We start from the raw sequence: 14,494 nt of genomic DNA, 5'->3' as shown, positions 1-14,494 counted from the left end.
CCCCCGTCCCCGCAACCTCCCTCCGGCTCCTTAACCCACTCCCCTCCGCATCGGACCGGCCCCCCTGCGGGCTGAGCCTCCCCGACGCCTGTGCCCCAGTCCCGCGCTCCGGCCCTTCCGCCTGCGATCCCACCTCCGTGCACCCGCATCGGGCCCAGTGGTGCCGTTTGGTGGGTCGGGTCTGGCACAGCTCGGGACACCCAAGCCTCACTCAGCTCCGCTCAGGACCGACAGGCAGCGAGCATCCCCCCTTACACTCCCTGCCTCCTGCCTCTGCGCGCGCAGCTCTACGGCAGGGCCCCTGCCATTCGCATCTTAAGCCTCCGGGCATCTTCTCCGGCCCTTAGGACAGCCCCACCCTGCACAAGGGCACGTTGTCGCCCACAAAGACCCCATCTTTCTTCCGCTCAAGGTGTCTTGCGGCCTGTCCTTAGGCTGATCAGTTACCCGAGCACCTTCCACCTGCTTCCAGGGCGTGAGCTTGGCCCAGGCATGTGGTACCCACCACAGTTATTAACGCAAACTACGGAGAAGGAGCAAGGGCGCTAAGGCAGGGCACCTGCTGTGCGAGGGGAACACACGTCCTCGCTGCGCCTTCACGATACCCCCAGGAGGCCGGTGTTCCCTTCACAGATGGTGCCCAGGGTGAAATGAGTCTCCTCTTCAACCCAAGGCCAAGACTCTTCCCTCAGCCCGTGGGGCCCTCCCGCAGGGCAGGCCTGGGATGCGACGGGCAAGGGCAGGGGTGTATCCTCCGGAGCCAGGACCGCCTGGGTTCATCTCTGGCAGGGTCAGGGCATCCAGTTCCTGCACAGCCCCGGAGGTCTGTGAAAACCTGGCCTTTTTCTGCATTTCAGCAAGACACAACCTCAATTTTCCAAAACAAGAGCTCTGCTCTCCTGACTCTCAGATCTTTTGAGAATCTAATGACAGTTCAGGTACTCTCTCCCCAATAAAATGCACCTGTGCTCACGAGTGTAGGGAGTTGCGGGAACCCTGGAGCCTGTTTGTTTTATTTTTTTTTATATTTTTTATTTTTTTGCCTGTTTGTTTTAAAGGCATCAGGTGGGGGCACCTGGGTGGCTCCATCAGTTAAGTGTCTGCCTTCGGCTCAGGTCATGATCCGTGCACCTGGGATAGAGCCCCACATCGCGGTCCCTGCTCAATGGGGAGTCTGCGGCTCCCTCTGCCCCTCCACCTCCCCCTGCTTGTGTGTGTGCACGTGCTTGCTCATTCATAAATAAAATACACGCATACACCCATCAGGTGGTTAAGAAACTCCGCTCCAAAAAGAGCTTCCCCACGAAGGCCAGGCAGCGGTGGCAGGAGGGGCCCCAGGACACTGTCAGAGCTCGTCAGTAAAAGGCAGTTTATTGGGGCGGCTTCATGTGGGGCAGCTCCTAGGCCGTAGACCTAGCAGCGTGGTACAGCTGCTCCGGGACTCCTGGGCCCGCACCGCCCGGCCTCCCCCCGGGTCGGGGCCTGGTGGACAGAGGCACAGCTGTCCGTCGCCAAGATGCTGTCACTGCCCCCGGTGTTGGCTGCTGGTGAAAGCTGTGCGGTCTCTGAGCCCATCGAGGCCAGAGCAACACTGGGGGGCACGGAGGAGGGGCGCACCTCTGCAAGGGAGGCCCAGCCTCCTGACGGCCTGGGGATCAGGAAGGAAAAGCCTCTTCCAGGGGGGCCCCCTGGGGCGTCCAGACCCGGCGGGGGCAGGTGGGAGGAGGCCGTGCTCACAGAGGCTCGCTGCTGCCGAAGCTGCTTCTGCTTTTCTTCCGCTTGGCCTTGGTGAAGGGGACGTCGAGGGACTCGAGGCGGAAGGGCCGGGGCTGGGGCATTTCTGGGGCCTGGGTGGGCGAGATGGCCGAGGTGCTGCCGAGGGGGGAGCTGAGGCCGGGCGGGGAGCTGTGACGCGCTGTGGACAAGGGGGCGGAAGAGCCAGTGAGCCGGGATGGGGAGCCCCCCCCAGCCCTTCCCCACCCCCACCCCGAGCAGCCGGGCCCCCCAAGGGCCTGGGCCAGGAGCTCGGAGCTCTAGAGGCTCGGATGGAGCCCGCTGCCTGCAGGTGTGGCCTCAGGGGGCCTCAGTTTCCTCATCTGCAACACGGGACAGTACCAGGTCCTTCACCGGCACACCTCGTTTCCTCTTCGGGCACCTCCTCTTAGAACTGATCTGCTTTTCATGGCTATTTTATGAGCTCTGTGGCCTTTCATTTTGCTTTTAGAAAATGGGGGCACCTGGATGGCCTAGTTGGCTAAGTGTCCAACTCTTGGTTTTGGCTCAGGTCATCATCTCAGGGCTGTGAGGTCAAGGCCTGAGTTGGGCTTTGCACTCAGCAGGGAGTCTGCTTAAGAGTCTCCCTCTAGGGGGCAGCCCGGGTGGCCCAGCAGTTTAGCGCCGCCTTCACCCAGGGTGTGATCCTGGAGACCCGGGATCGAGTCCCACGTGGGGTTCCCTGCATGGAGCCTGCTTCTCCCTCTGCCTGTGTCTCTGCCTCTCTCTCTCTCTGTGTGTCTCTCTCTGTGTCTCATGAATAAATAAAACTAAAAAAAAAAAAAAGATTCTGCCTCTGCCCCTCCCTCTGTACTTGCTCTCAAATAAATAAAATCTTTAAAAAAAGAAATGGAAGAGCAAAGTGATTTTCAATTCCGGCTTTTAGAAGTGTTTTGCTTCTGTGGCCCTGTCTGCCCCCTTTGGCTTGGTGGGAGAGAGCCACCCTACTGGCACCTGCGGAAGCTGATGAGCCCCTGAGCTGCACAGGGCCGCACATGCCAGGACCCCAGCTGTGTGTCCCAGGCCGCCCATGTGCCAGGGGGTTGGTGGGGGGGAACCAAACTCCACAGCTCTCTGCCAGGAGGCCAAGGGGCAGGGAGGAGGGAGTCTGGGCACTGAGCAGGTACCATGTGCCAGGCACTGGGCTGGGCCACTTCCCGCCTCCTCTCACCCAACCCTGGAGAGATGGCATGCCTCGACAGGTGCAGCTGAGGAAACCGAGGCTCAGGGACGGGAAGGGGGTTTTAACCCGGGCCGACCCCAATTCACCCATCGTGCCTCTCCCTGTTGGCAGAGAACCCGGGGAGGGGCTGGGGGACGAGGTGGGCCTGGCACTCACTGAGGCTCTTCATGGGATCCGTGCTGAGGATCTGGCTGGCTCGCTTGGACCGGAAGTAGTTACTGGCAATGTTTTCACTGTCGCTCCGACTGAGCATCAGCCTGTAGCGGTCTTCTTCCTGCTGGGAGTCCAGATCCTCGTGGGTCAAGACCCCTTGTGATTGTACAGTTCTTACCCCCGCAAGCCTGGTGGGGGTCCCACTCTGTGGACCCTACTGCAGACCCCAGACTCCTGGAGTGGGAGCCAGGCAGCTCAGGGCAGGAGAGTCACAACGGCGGCCAAGCCCACGCCGCCCCCCTTCCTCGTTCTACCACCACCTAGGCCAAACCCATCCTGACATATTCATAGAAGGAATAATACAGTAGTCAGCCCAGGGGTACCATCCAGGTCATTAGAACTGGGGCCCCAGCCTCTTAACAACAAAGACTGTGACTTTTGCACCACTCTAAGGGACTTGCTCGCCTCAGCCTGAAATCTTCCTTCGGGGACCGCCCTTCTCCCTTGACAGGGTCCTGGTGAGGCGATCTGGTTCACAGCATCCTAATACCGCCACTCCCCCTCGCACCCCCTGCTGCACAACCGGGCATGTGACCCGGCCTGAAGCAGTCAGAGCACTAGGTCTTCCTTCTGGACATAGTCATTGGTCCGAGGGCGGGCAGCTGAGCCAGGCAGAGCTGACCAGAATCTCTCCACAAGGGTGGGCTTAAGATGTGGGAAGACACTGGGTCTCTTCCTCTTGGATCACCAACTGGCAGCGGCCATCCTGCCTCCCTGAGGAGGCCTGCCTGAGTCTGACGCCAGCACTCCAAGGGAAGCAGAGCCAGAGGTGAGGAAGGACACAGCAAAACGTGGTGCTTTGCTGGAAAGTTTCCTGACCTCTGCTTTGAGGAGGTGTATTTCTGTGTAACGCAAAACACGGGATATATGAGGACAAAGTGACGTTAAAAGCCCAATTATTGTTTTGTGGATCCTGGAGGGCCCTTTGGTCTGAGGATCCCAGCAAGGGCCCAGGGAAGCCGAACCTACGGCCTGGCCTCTGGGATTGACGACGCAGCCTTGGGATGGGCTACCTCGAACCACCTACGTCCCCTCTGGTCTCTATGACCAGAAGTGCCCCTGACTGAGGGCCAGAGCAGGTGGAGGGTCCAACAGAATTACATGGAAAAGACCCAGGCTCGGCCTCCTGCTTTGGTCCTCAGGTGGGATGAACGTAGCAGCCCAGTGTCCTGTAGGAATGCTGACCCACAATGCCGTGGGTGCAAGGCCCTGCCAGCTCCCCGAGCCTCACTCCCTTCTCCCAGAGGCCTTACCGTGCCCGGTTCACTGTTGTCTGCTGCCGAGGTTTTGCGGACCGCCTTGTTCTGTGGCCCTGTTGGAACTGCTATGACAAATACAAGCTGAAGTCATTGCTGCCTTGTCCCTAGTCCCCGCCTGGTCCCTGCTCCTGCCTGGTCTCTGGTCTCCCCCTGGTCTCTGTTCCCCGCCTGGTCCCTGGTCCCACCTGGTCCATGTTCCCCGCCTGGTCCCTGCTCCGGCCTGGTCCCTGGTCCCCGCCTGGTGCCTAGTTCCTAGTCCACAGGCCAGAGGCCCAGGCCGGCGGCAGCACTCCCCCAGACTCACAGGTCAGGCCCAGCACAGGCCTGGGGCCTGGGGACTACACTTCCCAGCCCAAGCCAAAGGCTGACTTTGGGAAATAGACAACTGGAGAGCTCAGATGTCAAAGCAGCCATTCCCCTGCTTCCCTGCAACACAGCAGGTTGGGGTAGGGGTGGGGGGGCAGGAGACAGACACCCTGCTGGTGATGCTGGCATTGGGGAAACGGAGCCGGTTGGCCTTCCATAAACTCAGACCTGAACGAACATTCTCTGAGCAGGGGGATCGGTGCTGAAAGGCCAGTTTCTGTCCCTGGTCCTACGACTGACTCACTGCTCTGACTGGGACTCCAGTTCTGTCACTTTGTCTGAGATTCCATGTCCTCAGGTGTCCGCCACAGGGTTTTTGGAGGATGTCATGAGTGATGGTCATGACGGGTATAAAACAGACCACGCACTTCCCATGGGCTGGGCAGGGCGCTAAGGCTTTCACACGCATGAACACATGCTTAGCCACCCAGTGGTCTTGCCAGAAGGTGCGGTCACTAACCCCCATTTCACAGATGAGGACACTGAGTCCCAAAGAGGTCACACCGGGAGTGGTGGTGATGGGGGAACACAGGGCTAGCTGAAGACAAAGCACGAGCTCAGGGCAGCGCACTGACAAGTCCTTGAAACAGGCAGAGGGACATTCCTCTAGGGACTCAACTGTCTCAATGTTCATACTTTGCCAAGGGCCAGAGGCAATCTTAGCCCGACCCCCAGGATCCTGTGAATCTACTTTAACATATATAAATTCCTATAGAAATGTTCTTTATCTTGGATTCCTGGGTGGCTCAGCGGTTTACCACTTGCCTTCAGCCCAGGGCGTGATCCTGGGGTCCCAGGATCGAGTTCCACATTGGGCTCCCTGCATGGGGCCTGCTTTTCCCTCTGCCTATGTCTCTGCCTCTTTCTCTCTGTCTCTCATGAATAAATAAATAAAATCTTAAAAAAAAAAAAAAAGAAATTTTCTTTATCTCTAAACCCCAAATTCCATGTTGGCAATCATCCCCTAAGCACACGGCCCACCCATATACATCTGAAGGGTCTCGTGACTAAGGTTTATTAGAGGGTAATAAATGACCTTTTCCCAACAATAGCCCCCTGAAGGTTCTGGAAACCTTGCTTCCAAAATTCCTTAGAGAGTACCCTATCCTCAAGCCCCTCCCAACTCCCAGGTGCATGGTCAGCCACCCCTCACAGGCCCGGGGCAGCAGCTCTTCCTGCCCGTGGGTCCTGTCCCTGGGCTTTAATAAAACCATTTTGCACCAAAGACGTCTCAAGAATTCTTTCTTGGTCGTCAGCTCCGGCCCTCACCTATATTCCAAAACCTCATCAGTGGAGCCAGAATTCCAACCCACATCTGTCTGACCCCGGGACACACCACTTGTCTCTCAGGTCCCCACCATTCGGGAGCCGCGGGAGCCCCGGGGCTGCTGCACGCACAGCCAGCAAGGGTGGGGACCCCTGGCTCCCGCGCAGCCTGCAGGAGGGCCAGCCCCGCGGAGGAGGCCGAGGGGACAGCCGAGCACCTGACCTACTGGGAGGCTGGTTTTTATGATGATGGGCTCGGGGATCTTCCAGAAGCCACTGTCCTCGTCCCAGCAGGACTCGCGGCGGATCTTCTCCAGGTTGCTGTAGTTACAGTCCCGACGGATGAGGGGCTGCACCTGCTCCAGGAGCTGCTGGAACAGCATGAAGTCACGCTCCTGCCGCCGGATGGTGGCCAAGTAATCGATCTTCTCCAGCTGGAACTCCGACTGCAGGTCTTTGATCTCCACCTCGGCGGCGCGCAGCTGAAAGCAGGGGGCAGCAGGCGGCCGAGCGGTGAGCGCCCCCCCCCCCCCACCCCGCGCCCGCCGCCTGGGCCTCCAGCGGGCCGCTCGCCATCCGTGCGCGCACCCGCGCATCCGCCCGCGCCCGCCTCCCGGCTGCCCCCAGCCCTAGATGAGCACCTACTGTGCGCTCCCGCAGAAAACAGGGCGAGAACTTGCTCGCCGGCGCCCCCTGCCGGCCCTCTGGGGCAATCCCACACAAACACCCTAACCAGGAGCCTCGGCATTCAATGTCCTAAAAGATCTCAGAAAATTGCATAAATCCGGGATCCCTGGGTGGCTCAGCGGTTGAGCGCCTGCTTTTGGCCCAGGGCGCGATCCTGGAGACCCGGGATCGAGTCCCGCGTCGGGCTCCCTGCATGGAGCCTGCTTCTCCCTCTGCCTGTGTCTCTGCCTCTCTCTATGTCTATCATAAATAAATAAATATTTAAAAAAAGAAAATTGCATAAATCCTCTCCCTAAGGGGAGCCGAGGGTGTAAGCTCTCAGACTCAGTAGCGCTCCGGCCCCCCCATTACCACGGTCAGTTATGATGTGACAGCCATCGGCCTTCAGAGTCAGACCCACCTGGATGTGACCCTGATGTGACCTGGGATTCCAGGTGTTTCTGATCTCCTGCCCGGGTCTGCCTGAAGGGAGAGCCCTCCAAGCACAGGTGACTCCCAGCTACAACCCTATCCATGAGCCCTCTCCCTGAGCCCCAAGACCCCTGGCAAGTGGCCTGTTGCCTGGAAGGTACTGTTTGATTAGTAAAGAAGGGTGTTTTAGGTTCACAGAAATGGTCATCACATGTAACCAGCTGAGAACAGAGGTAGGACATAGGGGGGCAATTAATGCTCCATTTCTTAAGCCGGATAGATATGTGGTATTAATGGTAAGAAGCTTTATATTTTTATACATCCAGAATCCTTCACAATGACTTTTGTAACGGATTTGTTGAGGTATAATTCACAGGTCATACAATTCACCCGTTTGACACGTACAATTCAACGGTTTTTGGCCTATTTGGAGTTGCACAACTGTCACCACAGTGTGTTTTAGAACATTTCACCATCCAAACATAAACCTCAAACCCACAGGTACTCATCCTCCACTTCTCCCCAACCGCCAGCCCTAGGCAACCACAGTCTACTTTGTCACTCCAGATTTGCACATTCCAGAGCTTTCATATACATGTAATCATACAATATGCGGTCTTCTGTGTGTGGCTTCTTGCACTTAATACAGTGTGTTTGAGGTTTATCCGGGTCTCAGGACTTCATTCCTTTTTTTTTTTTTTTTTTTGAGATTTATTTATTTATTTGAGAGAAAGAGTGGGAGGGACAGAGGGAGAGGCAACAAGTCTCAGACTTCCCCATGAGCATGGAGCCCGACACATGTCACGACCTCAAGATCACGACCTGATCTGAAACCAAGAGTTGGATGCTTAAATGACTGAGCCACCCAGGAGCCCCAAGATTTCATTCCTTTCTATCGCCAAATAATATTCCATTATGTGACTATACCACATTTTATTTTTCCATTCATGACTGTTTTCACTTTGGGGCTTCAATGAATAAGGCTGCTATGAACCTTGGTGTACAAGTTTTTCTGTGGACATAGTTTCATTTCTCTTGCTTGTTAACTGCTGGGTCACAGGCTAACACTATGTTTCACCCACTGAGGAACTGCCAGGCTATTTTCCAAAGCAGCTGCACCATTTTCCATTCCCACCAGCAATGTATGAGGCACTAATTTCTCCACATCCTCACCAACATTGGTTATCATCTATCTGTTTTATTACAGTTTCCCTTGCAGGCGTGAGGTGGTATCTCTATACCATAGATGGCAGTTTTGCATTGTAGACATTTGCCTTTCCCTGGTGGCTAATGATGTTGAGCACAGTTTCTTGTGCTGACTGGCCATTTGTTTATCTTCTTTGGAGAAATGTCTGCTCAGATCCTTTGCCCATTTTTAAGTTAGATTGTATTTTTATTCTTGAATTGTAAGGGTTCTTTATATGTTCTGGATATAAGCACCTTATTGGGATATAGATGATTTGCAAATATTTTCTCTCATCCTATGGGCTGTATTTTCTCTTTCTTGCAGTATCCTTTAAAGCACAAAAGTTTTCATTTTGATTAAGCCCAATGTATTTTTTCCTTTGTTGTTTGTGCTTTTGATATCAGACCCGAGAAAGTAGTGTTTAATTTTTTTAAGACTTTTTTTATTTACTTGAGAGTGAGGGAGAAAGAGAGCAAAAGAGAGTACACAGAGGGAAAGGGAGAAACAGACTCTCCGCTGAGCAGGGAGCCCAACACAGGGCTTGATCCCAGGACCCTGAGATTATAGCCTGAGCCGAAGGCAGCTGCTTAACTGACTGGGCACCCAGGCACCCCAGCAATGTCTAATGTAAGGTAACAAATATTTACACCTTTGAGTGTAACAGTTTTAGCTTTTTTTTTTTTTTCAGTTTTAGCTCTTATGTTTAGTCTGTTGATCCATTTTGTTTTGTTTTTAAGATTTTATTTATTTATTTATTCATGAGAGATACACACAGAGAGAGAGAGGCAGAGACACAGGCAGAGGGAGAAGCAGGCTCCATGCAGGGAGCCTGACGTGGGACTCGATCCCGGGTCTCCATGATCACGCCCTGGGCCGAAGGCAGGCGCTAAACCACTGAGCCACCTGGGCTGCCCTGTTGATCCATTTTGAATTAATTTGTGTATATGGTGTGAGGTTGGGGTCTGACATCATTCTTTGCCATGCTGGCCATCTAGTTATCCCAGCACCATTTGTTGAAAAGACTGTCTTTTCTCCACTGAATCATCTTGGCACACTTGTTAAAAATCAACTGACTATAAACACAAAAGTTTATTTATGGACTCTCAATTCCATTCCATTGACCTATATGCTGTCTTTATACCAGTACCACACAGTCTGGATTACTGTAACTTTGTAACAAGTTTTGAAATTGTGTGTGAGTCCTCCAACTGTGTTCGTTTTAAGATTGTTTTTGGCTATTCTGAGTCCCTCAAATTTCCATATGAACTTTAGGGTCAGCTTGTCAAATGCTGCAAAGAAGCCAGTTGGGACTTTGATAGCGACCGCCTTGAATCTGTAGATGTTTGAAGTGTATTCCCATCCTATCAATATTAAGTCTTCCAATCCATGAACATGGGATATCTTTCCATTTATTTAGATATTCTTAAATTATTTCAACAATGTTTTATAGTTTTTTGGAATATAAGCTTTACACTTCTTTTGTTAAATTTATTCCTGAGTATTCTATTCTTTTTGATGTATTGCAAATGGAATTGTTTTCTTTTTTAATCTTTTTGGATATTATACATTTTTTAAATTTTTATTTATTTATGATAGTCACAGAGAGAGAGAGAGAGAGGCAGAGACACAGGCAGAGGGAGAAGTGGGCTCCATGCACCAGGAGCCCGATGTGGGACTCGATCCGGGGTCTCCAGGATCCCGCCCTGGGCCAAAGGCAGGCGCCAAACCGCTGCGCCACCCAGGGATCCCTGGATATTATACATTTTTTTTAAGTAGGCTCCACACTCAATGCAGGGCTTGAACTCATGACCCTGAGATCAAGAGTCACATGCTGTACAGACTGTGCCAGACATGGAATTGTTTTCTTAATTTTATTTGTGGATTGTTCATTGCAAGTATGTAGAAATAAAATTGTTTTCTGCTTATTGATCTTGTATCCTACAACCTTGCTGAAGTTGTTAATTGATTCTCGTAGTTAGGGTTTGGATTTTGTTTTGTTTTGTTTTTAGTGGATTCCTTAGGATCTTCTACATAAAAGATCATGTCGTCTGCAAATAGAAATAGTTTTACCTATTCCTTTTCAATCTCAATGCCTTTTATTTCACTTTCTTACCTAACTGCCCTAGCTAGAAGCTCCAGCCCAGTGTTGAATAGAAGTGGTGAGAGCAGACATTCTTGTCTTGTTTCTTCTCTTAGAGAGAAAGCATTCAATCTTTCACCATTAAGTATGACATGTCATAGATGCCTTTTATCAGAATGAAGAAGCTCCCTTCTATTCCTAGTTTCCTGGGTGTTTTTATCAGTACAGGCATTAAATTTTTTCAAAAACTTTTTCTGCATCTATTAAGATGATCATGTGAGTTCTGTCCGTTATTCTATTGAAATGGTATATTGGATTAATTGATTTTGGGATACTAAACCAACCTTGCATTCCTAGGATAAATCCCACTGTGGCATGATATAGATTTGGTTTGTTAGTATTTTGTGGAGCATTTTGTGTTGGTATTCATAAAAAGGATTAGTCTATAGTTTTCTTGTTATGTCTTTGTATGGTTTTGGTATCAGGTGATATTGGCCCCATAGAATAAGTTAAGAAGTGTTCCCTTCTATTTCACAATTTTTTAAAAATATTTTTAAGGGCAGCCCAGGTGGCTCAGAGGTTTAGCGCCGCCTTCAGCCCAGGCCCTGATCCTGGAGACCCAGGATCGAGTCCCACGTCGGGCTCCCTGGATGGAGCCTGCTTCTCCCTCTGCTGTATCTCTGCCTCTCTCTCTCTCTCTCTCTCTCTCTCTCTCTGTCTCTCATGAATAAATAAATAAAATCTTTTAAAAAATATTTTTAAAGCCAATAGTCTTCATTTTACAAATAAAACTTAGTGAGAAGACACAATGGAACAGGATACCCCACAGAAGAAAGCAAATAAAATATATCTAGGTGTGAAATTAACAAGATATGTTCAAAGCCGATGGGGGGAAATTTATAAAATATTCTTGAGTGACACCAACATTGATCTGAACTAACAGAAGATATACCACGATCCTGGACAGAAAAATCCAGCCTCATGAGGGTATCAATACCTTCAAGTTAATGTATAGATATAATGTGATTCCCCCAAAAATTCCACCAATTTTTTTTCTGTACTTCTCTCCCCTTTTTACTGTTGCCCTAGAACCCAGTCATTTATATAATTCATTTTGAAAAAAAACAAACAAGTAAGAATATACAGAAAACCTGGAATAGAAGATCATTGACAGAAGATTAGCCCTATGAAATTATAAAACATATTACAAAGTCCCTGATCAGAAGAAGTAAAATCAAGAAGATTGTCTTGGGGATCCCTGGGTGGCGCAGCAGTTTAGCGCCTGCCTTTGGCCCAGGGCGCGATCCTGGAGACCCGGGATCGAATCCCACGTCAGGCTCCCGGTGCATGGAGCCTGTTTCTCCCTCTGCCTGTGTCTCTGCCTCTCCTTCTGCCTGTGTCTCTGCCTCTCTCTCTCTCTCTGTGTGTGACTATCATAAATAAATAAAAATTAAAAAAAAAAAGAAGATTGTCTTGATTTGGATTTCCCTAAAAACAAAGGCTAATAGAGAATTTAAAGGCAGTAATTTACATGGAAAATGAAGCCAGGAAACTTGGTAAGGAAAAGACAAAAGTGAGAATCACTCTAAAGGTGTTTTATATAAGTCATTGCTGAAGGCAGTGGGAGCTAGATTCCACTGCTTTCAATGAAAAACCTTACACAATGCCTCCTAGGAGGGCATCTAGGGCATTTGTCTGCTAGCTTCTAGCTTCCTATTGATTAAGGGTTGCCACTGAGAGGTGAAAGGGATCAGAATATGGTACCCCAAAATATTCCACTTTGGTATAAGAATTACTTTGAGCTGAAGGCAACTGAGAAACAGCAGACACAGAAAAAAGCTCTTTACCCTCCCCCATTTGCCTAAAAGCAGGGCATAAAGGGCATAAATTTCTCTTTGTGAAGGTATTCCCCCTCCCTTCTCTCAACAAGAGGGGTGGAACTGCTCTTAATCACTGGAGATGATGCTAGATTTATCATCCCAGTGACAGCATCAAGAGGAATCTGCATAATAAACCTTTTAAAGAACACTTATCTTGCATTAATTTCCCCCATATACTTACCTTCCCACAATTTGCTGCCCCTAGAAGCTCAAAATACTTTTCTTTTGACACTTCACCACAAGTTTATGGCCCTTTGTTAAAATAGTATATAAGCCTCCAGGTCTATCTCTTTAGGGTTTTCACTTCCTTCTCTTGAGACCCCCATACGATGTAAAAATATTAACATCAAATAAAAATTGTATATCTTTCCTCCTGAAAACAAAACAAAAAACAAAAAACAAAAAAGTCCCTGAATATCAAATAAAGTGGTTGGCACTGGTACATGAATAGAGCAAGAGAAATTAGTAGAAAAATCAGAAATACATCTCTAAATGGTTATAGAACTTTAGCTTACAATAAAGGCAACAGGTGAAGTTAGTGAAGAATAAATGGACTTTTTGAAAACAAAAAGTTTCTCCTAGGAAACAAGGAGAGCCATGTGGAACAGATAAAATTGAATCAGCTCCCCACACATGCACCAGGATAAATTCCAAGTGGATCAAATTTAATGTAAAAAGAAATAAAGATGGGCTGTCTGGGGACTCATTCAGTTAAGCATTGACTCCTGATTTCAGTTCAGGTCATGATCTCAGAGTTGTGAGATCAAGCCCCATCTTGGGCTCTTCACTCATGGGGAGTCTGCTTGAGATTCTCTCTCTCCCGCTCCCTCTATCCCTCACCGCTCACTCTCTCTCTCTCTCTCTTTATACTTTTTAGTATAAATGAATAATAAAAAAGAAAGTAACTATACAAGTTCTAGAAGGAAACATAAATGAACTTTCTCAACTGACTACAAATCTACATGCAACGATAGAAAGTTGATAATTTGACAAAATAAAACTTAAAAAAATTCTTTTGTCTAGCCAAAATACCATAAAGCATAGTAAAAAGACAAATGCAAGTGAAATAGAAATATTTCCAACATCTTTCACAGATAAACAGGTCACACACCAAGGAATATTGATATTCCTAATATTAGTTACAATACTCCTGCTGTTAAGGTTTCTACAAGTGGGGAAAGGAGAGGAAGCACCACCTTACAGAAAAATGGGCTAAAGATGTGAACCCAGTTCAGAGGGAAAGAAGTGCAGTCATCCCTAAAACATATGAAAAAATGTCTCAGCCTTGCTCAACAGTAAGAAAAATGCAACCTGGCGAGGCTATAAGAAAGCACACTCATACATGCTGATGGAAATGCAAAAGGATTCCCCTCAGCACCCCCCCCCCACACCCTGGGAGAAGTTGGCAACAGCTATCCAAATCACATAGGCATTCACTCTGTCTCAGCAGTCCCAGCTGGAGGAATCAATTCTAAAGAAACCCACCCTAAATCTAAAAGTAGCGTGCACAGATTATTCACTACAGAGCTCTTTATCATAGCAAAAGCCTGGAGACAACCCAAATGCCCATCAGGAGAGAGCTCCTGGAGGGGCTTCTGGGTGGCCCGATGGTTAAGTGTCCGACTCTTGATCTCAGCTCAGGTCTTGCTCAGCGTTGGGAGTCCAAGCCCCGCATTGGGCTCCACGCTGGGTGTGGAATCTACTTAAGAAGAGAGAGAGAGAGAGAGAGAGAGAGAAAGAGAGAGAGAGAGAGAAAGAGAGAGAGAGCTGCTGGAATAAACAATGACACACCCCCACAATGGAGCGCCACGTGGCTATAAAAAGGAATGAGGACTACTTCTAGAGACTGCTACCCAGTGACCTCCAGGACGTATCGTTATGTGAAAAAAGTCTAGGCAGAGGAAAGTGTGTTTGTAGCTACTTTGATCTAAGAAGGGAGATTGTATATACACGTATGTACATGTGTGGATGGCGGATTTGTCCACACACACATATTTGTTTATATTCAAAAACAAAAGCTGGGGTGCCTGGGTGGCTCAGTCAGTTAAGTGCCTTCAGCTCAGGTCATGATCTCAGGGTCTGGAATTGAGCCCCTTGTTGTCAGACACCCTGCTCAGTGGGGAGTCTGCTTCTCCCTCTCCCTCTGCCCCTCCTCGCTGCTTGTGTGCTCTCTCACTCTCTCTCTCTCAA

The 14,494-nt window shown here is 49.8% G+C and overlaps 1 protein-coding gene across 10 annotated transcripts in view; it reads right to left on the bottom strand.

Moving 5' to 3' along the window:
- Nucleotides 1-1,073: 1,073 nt before the first annotated feature.
- KIF17 (kinesin family member 17) overlaps nucleotides 1,074-14,494 on the bottom strand; it is a 39,880-nt gene continuing 26,459 nt past the window's right edge. For 2 of the 10 annotated variants that reach the window (XM_025447861.3, XM_025447857.3), the window contains 5 exons: nucleotides 6,284-6,542; nucleotides 4,423-4,493; nucleotides 3,113-3,233; nucleotides 1,738-1,915; nucleotides 1,356-1,648 (listed from right to left, as the gene is read on the bottom strand). In XM_025447861.3, coding sequence (XP_025303646.3) covers nucleotides 1,414-1,648; nucleotides 1,738-1,915; nucleotides 3,113-3,233; nucleotides 4,423-4,493; nucleotides 6,284-6,542 — 864 coding nt within the window. In that variant the 3' untranslated portion in view covers nucleotides 1,356-1,413. Of the gene's footprint in view, nucleotides 1,132-1,355; nucleotides 1,916-3,112; nucleotides 3,234-4,422; nucleotides 4,494-6,283; nucleotides 6,543-14,494 lie in introns of those variants that run through there. The other 8 variants (XM_035713963.2, XM_025447859.3, XM_025447858.3 and 5 more) reach the window with 8 other exon arrangements.

The sequence above is a fragment of the Canis lupus genome, chromosome 2 (genome assembly GCF_003254725.2).
Source record: "Canis lupus dingo isolate Sandy chromosome 2, ASM325472v2, whole genome shotgun sequence".
Taxonomy (NCBI): Eukaryota; Metazoa; Chordata; class Mammalia; order Carnivora; family Canidae; genus Canis; species Canis lupus.
The sequence above is the reverse complement of the archived record's forward strand: the minus strand, read 5'-3'. Positions and strand labels throughout refer to the sequence as shown.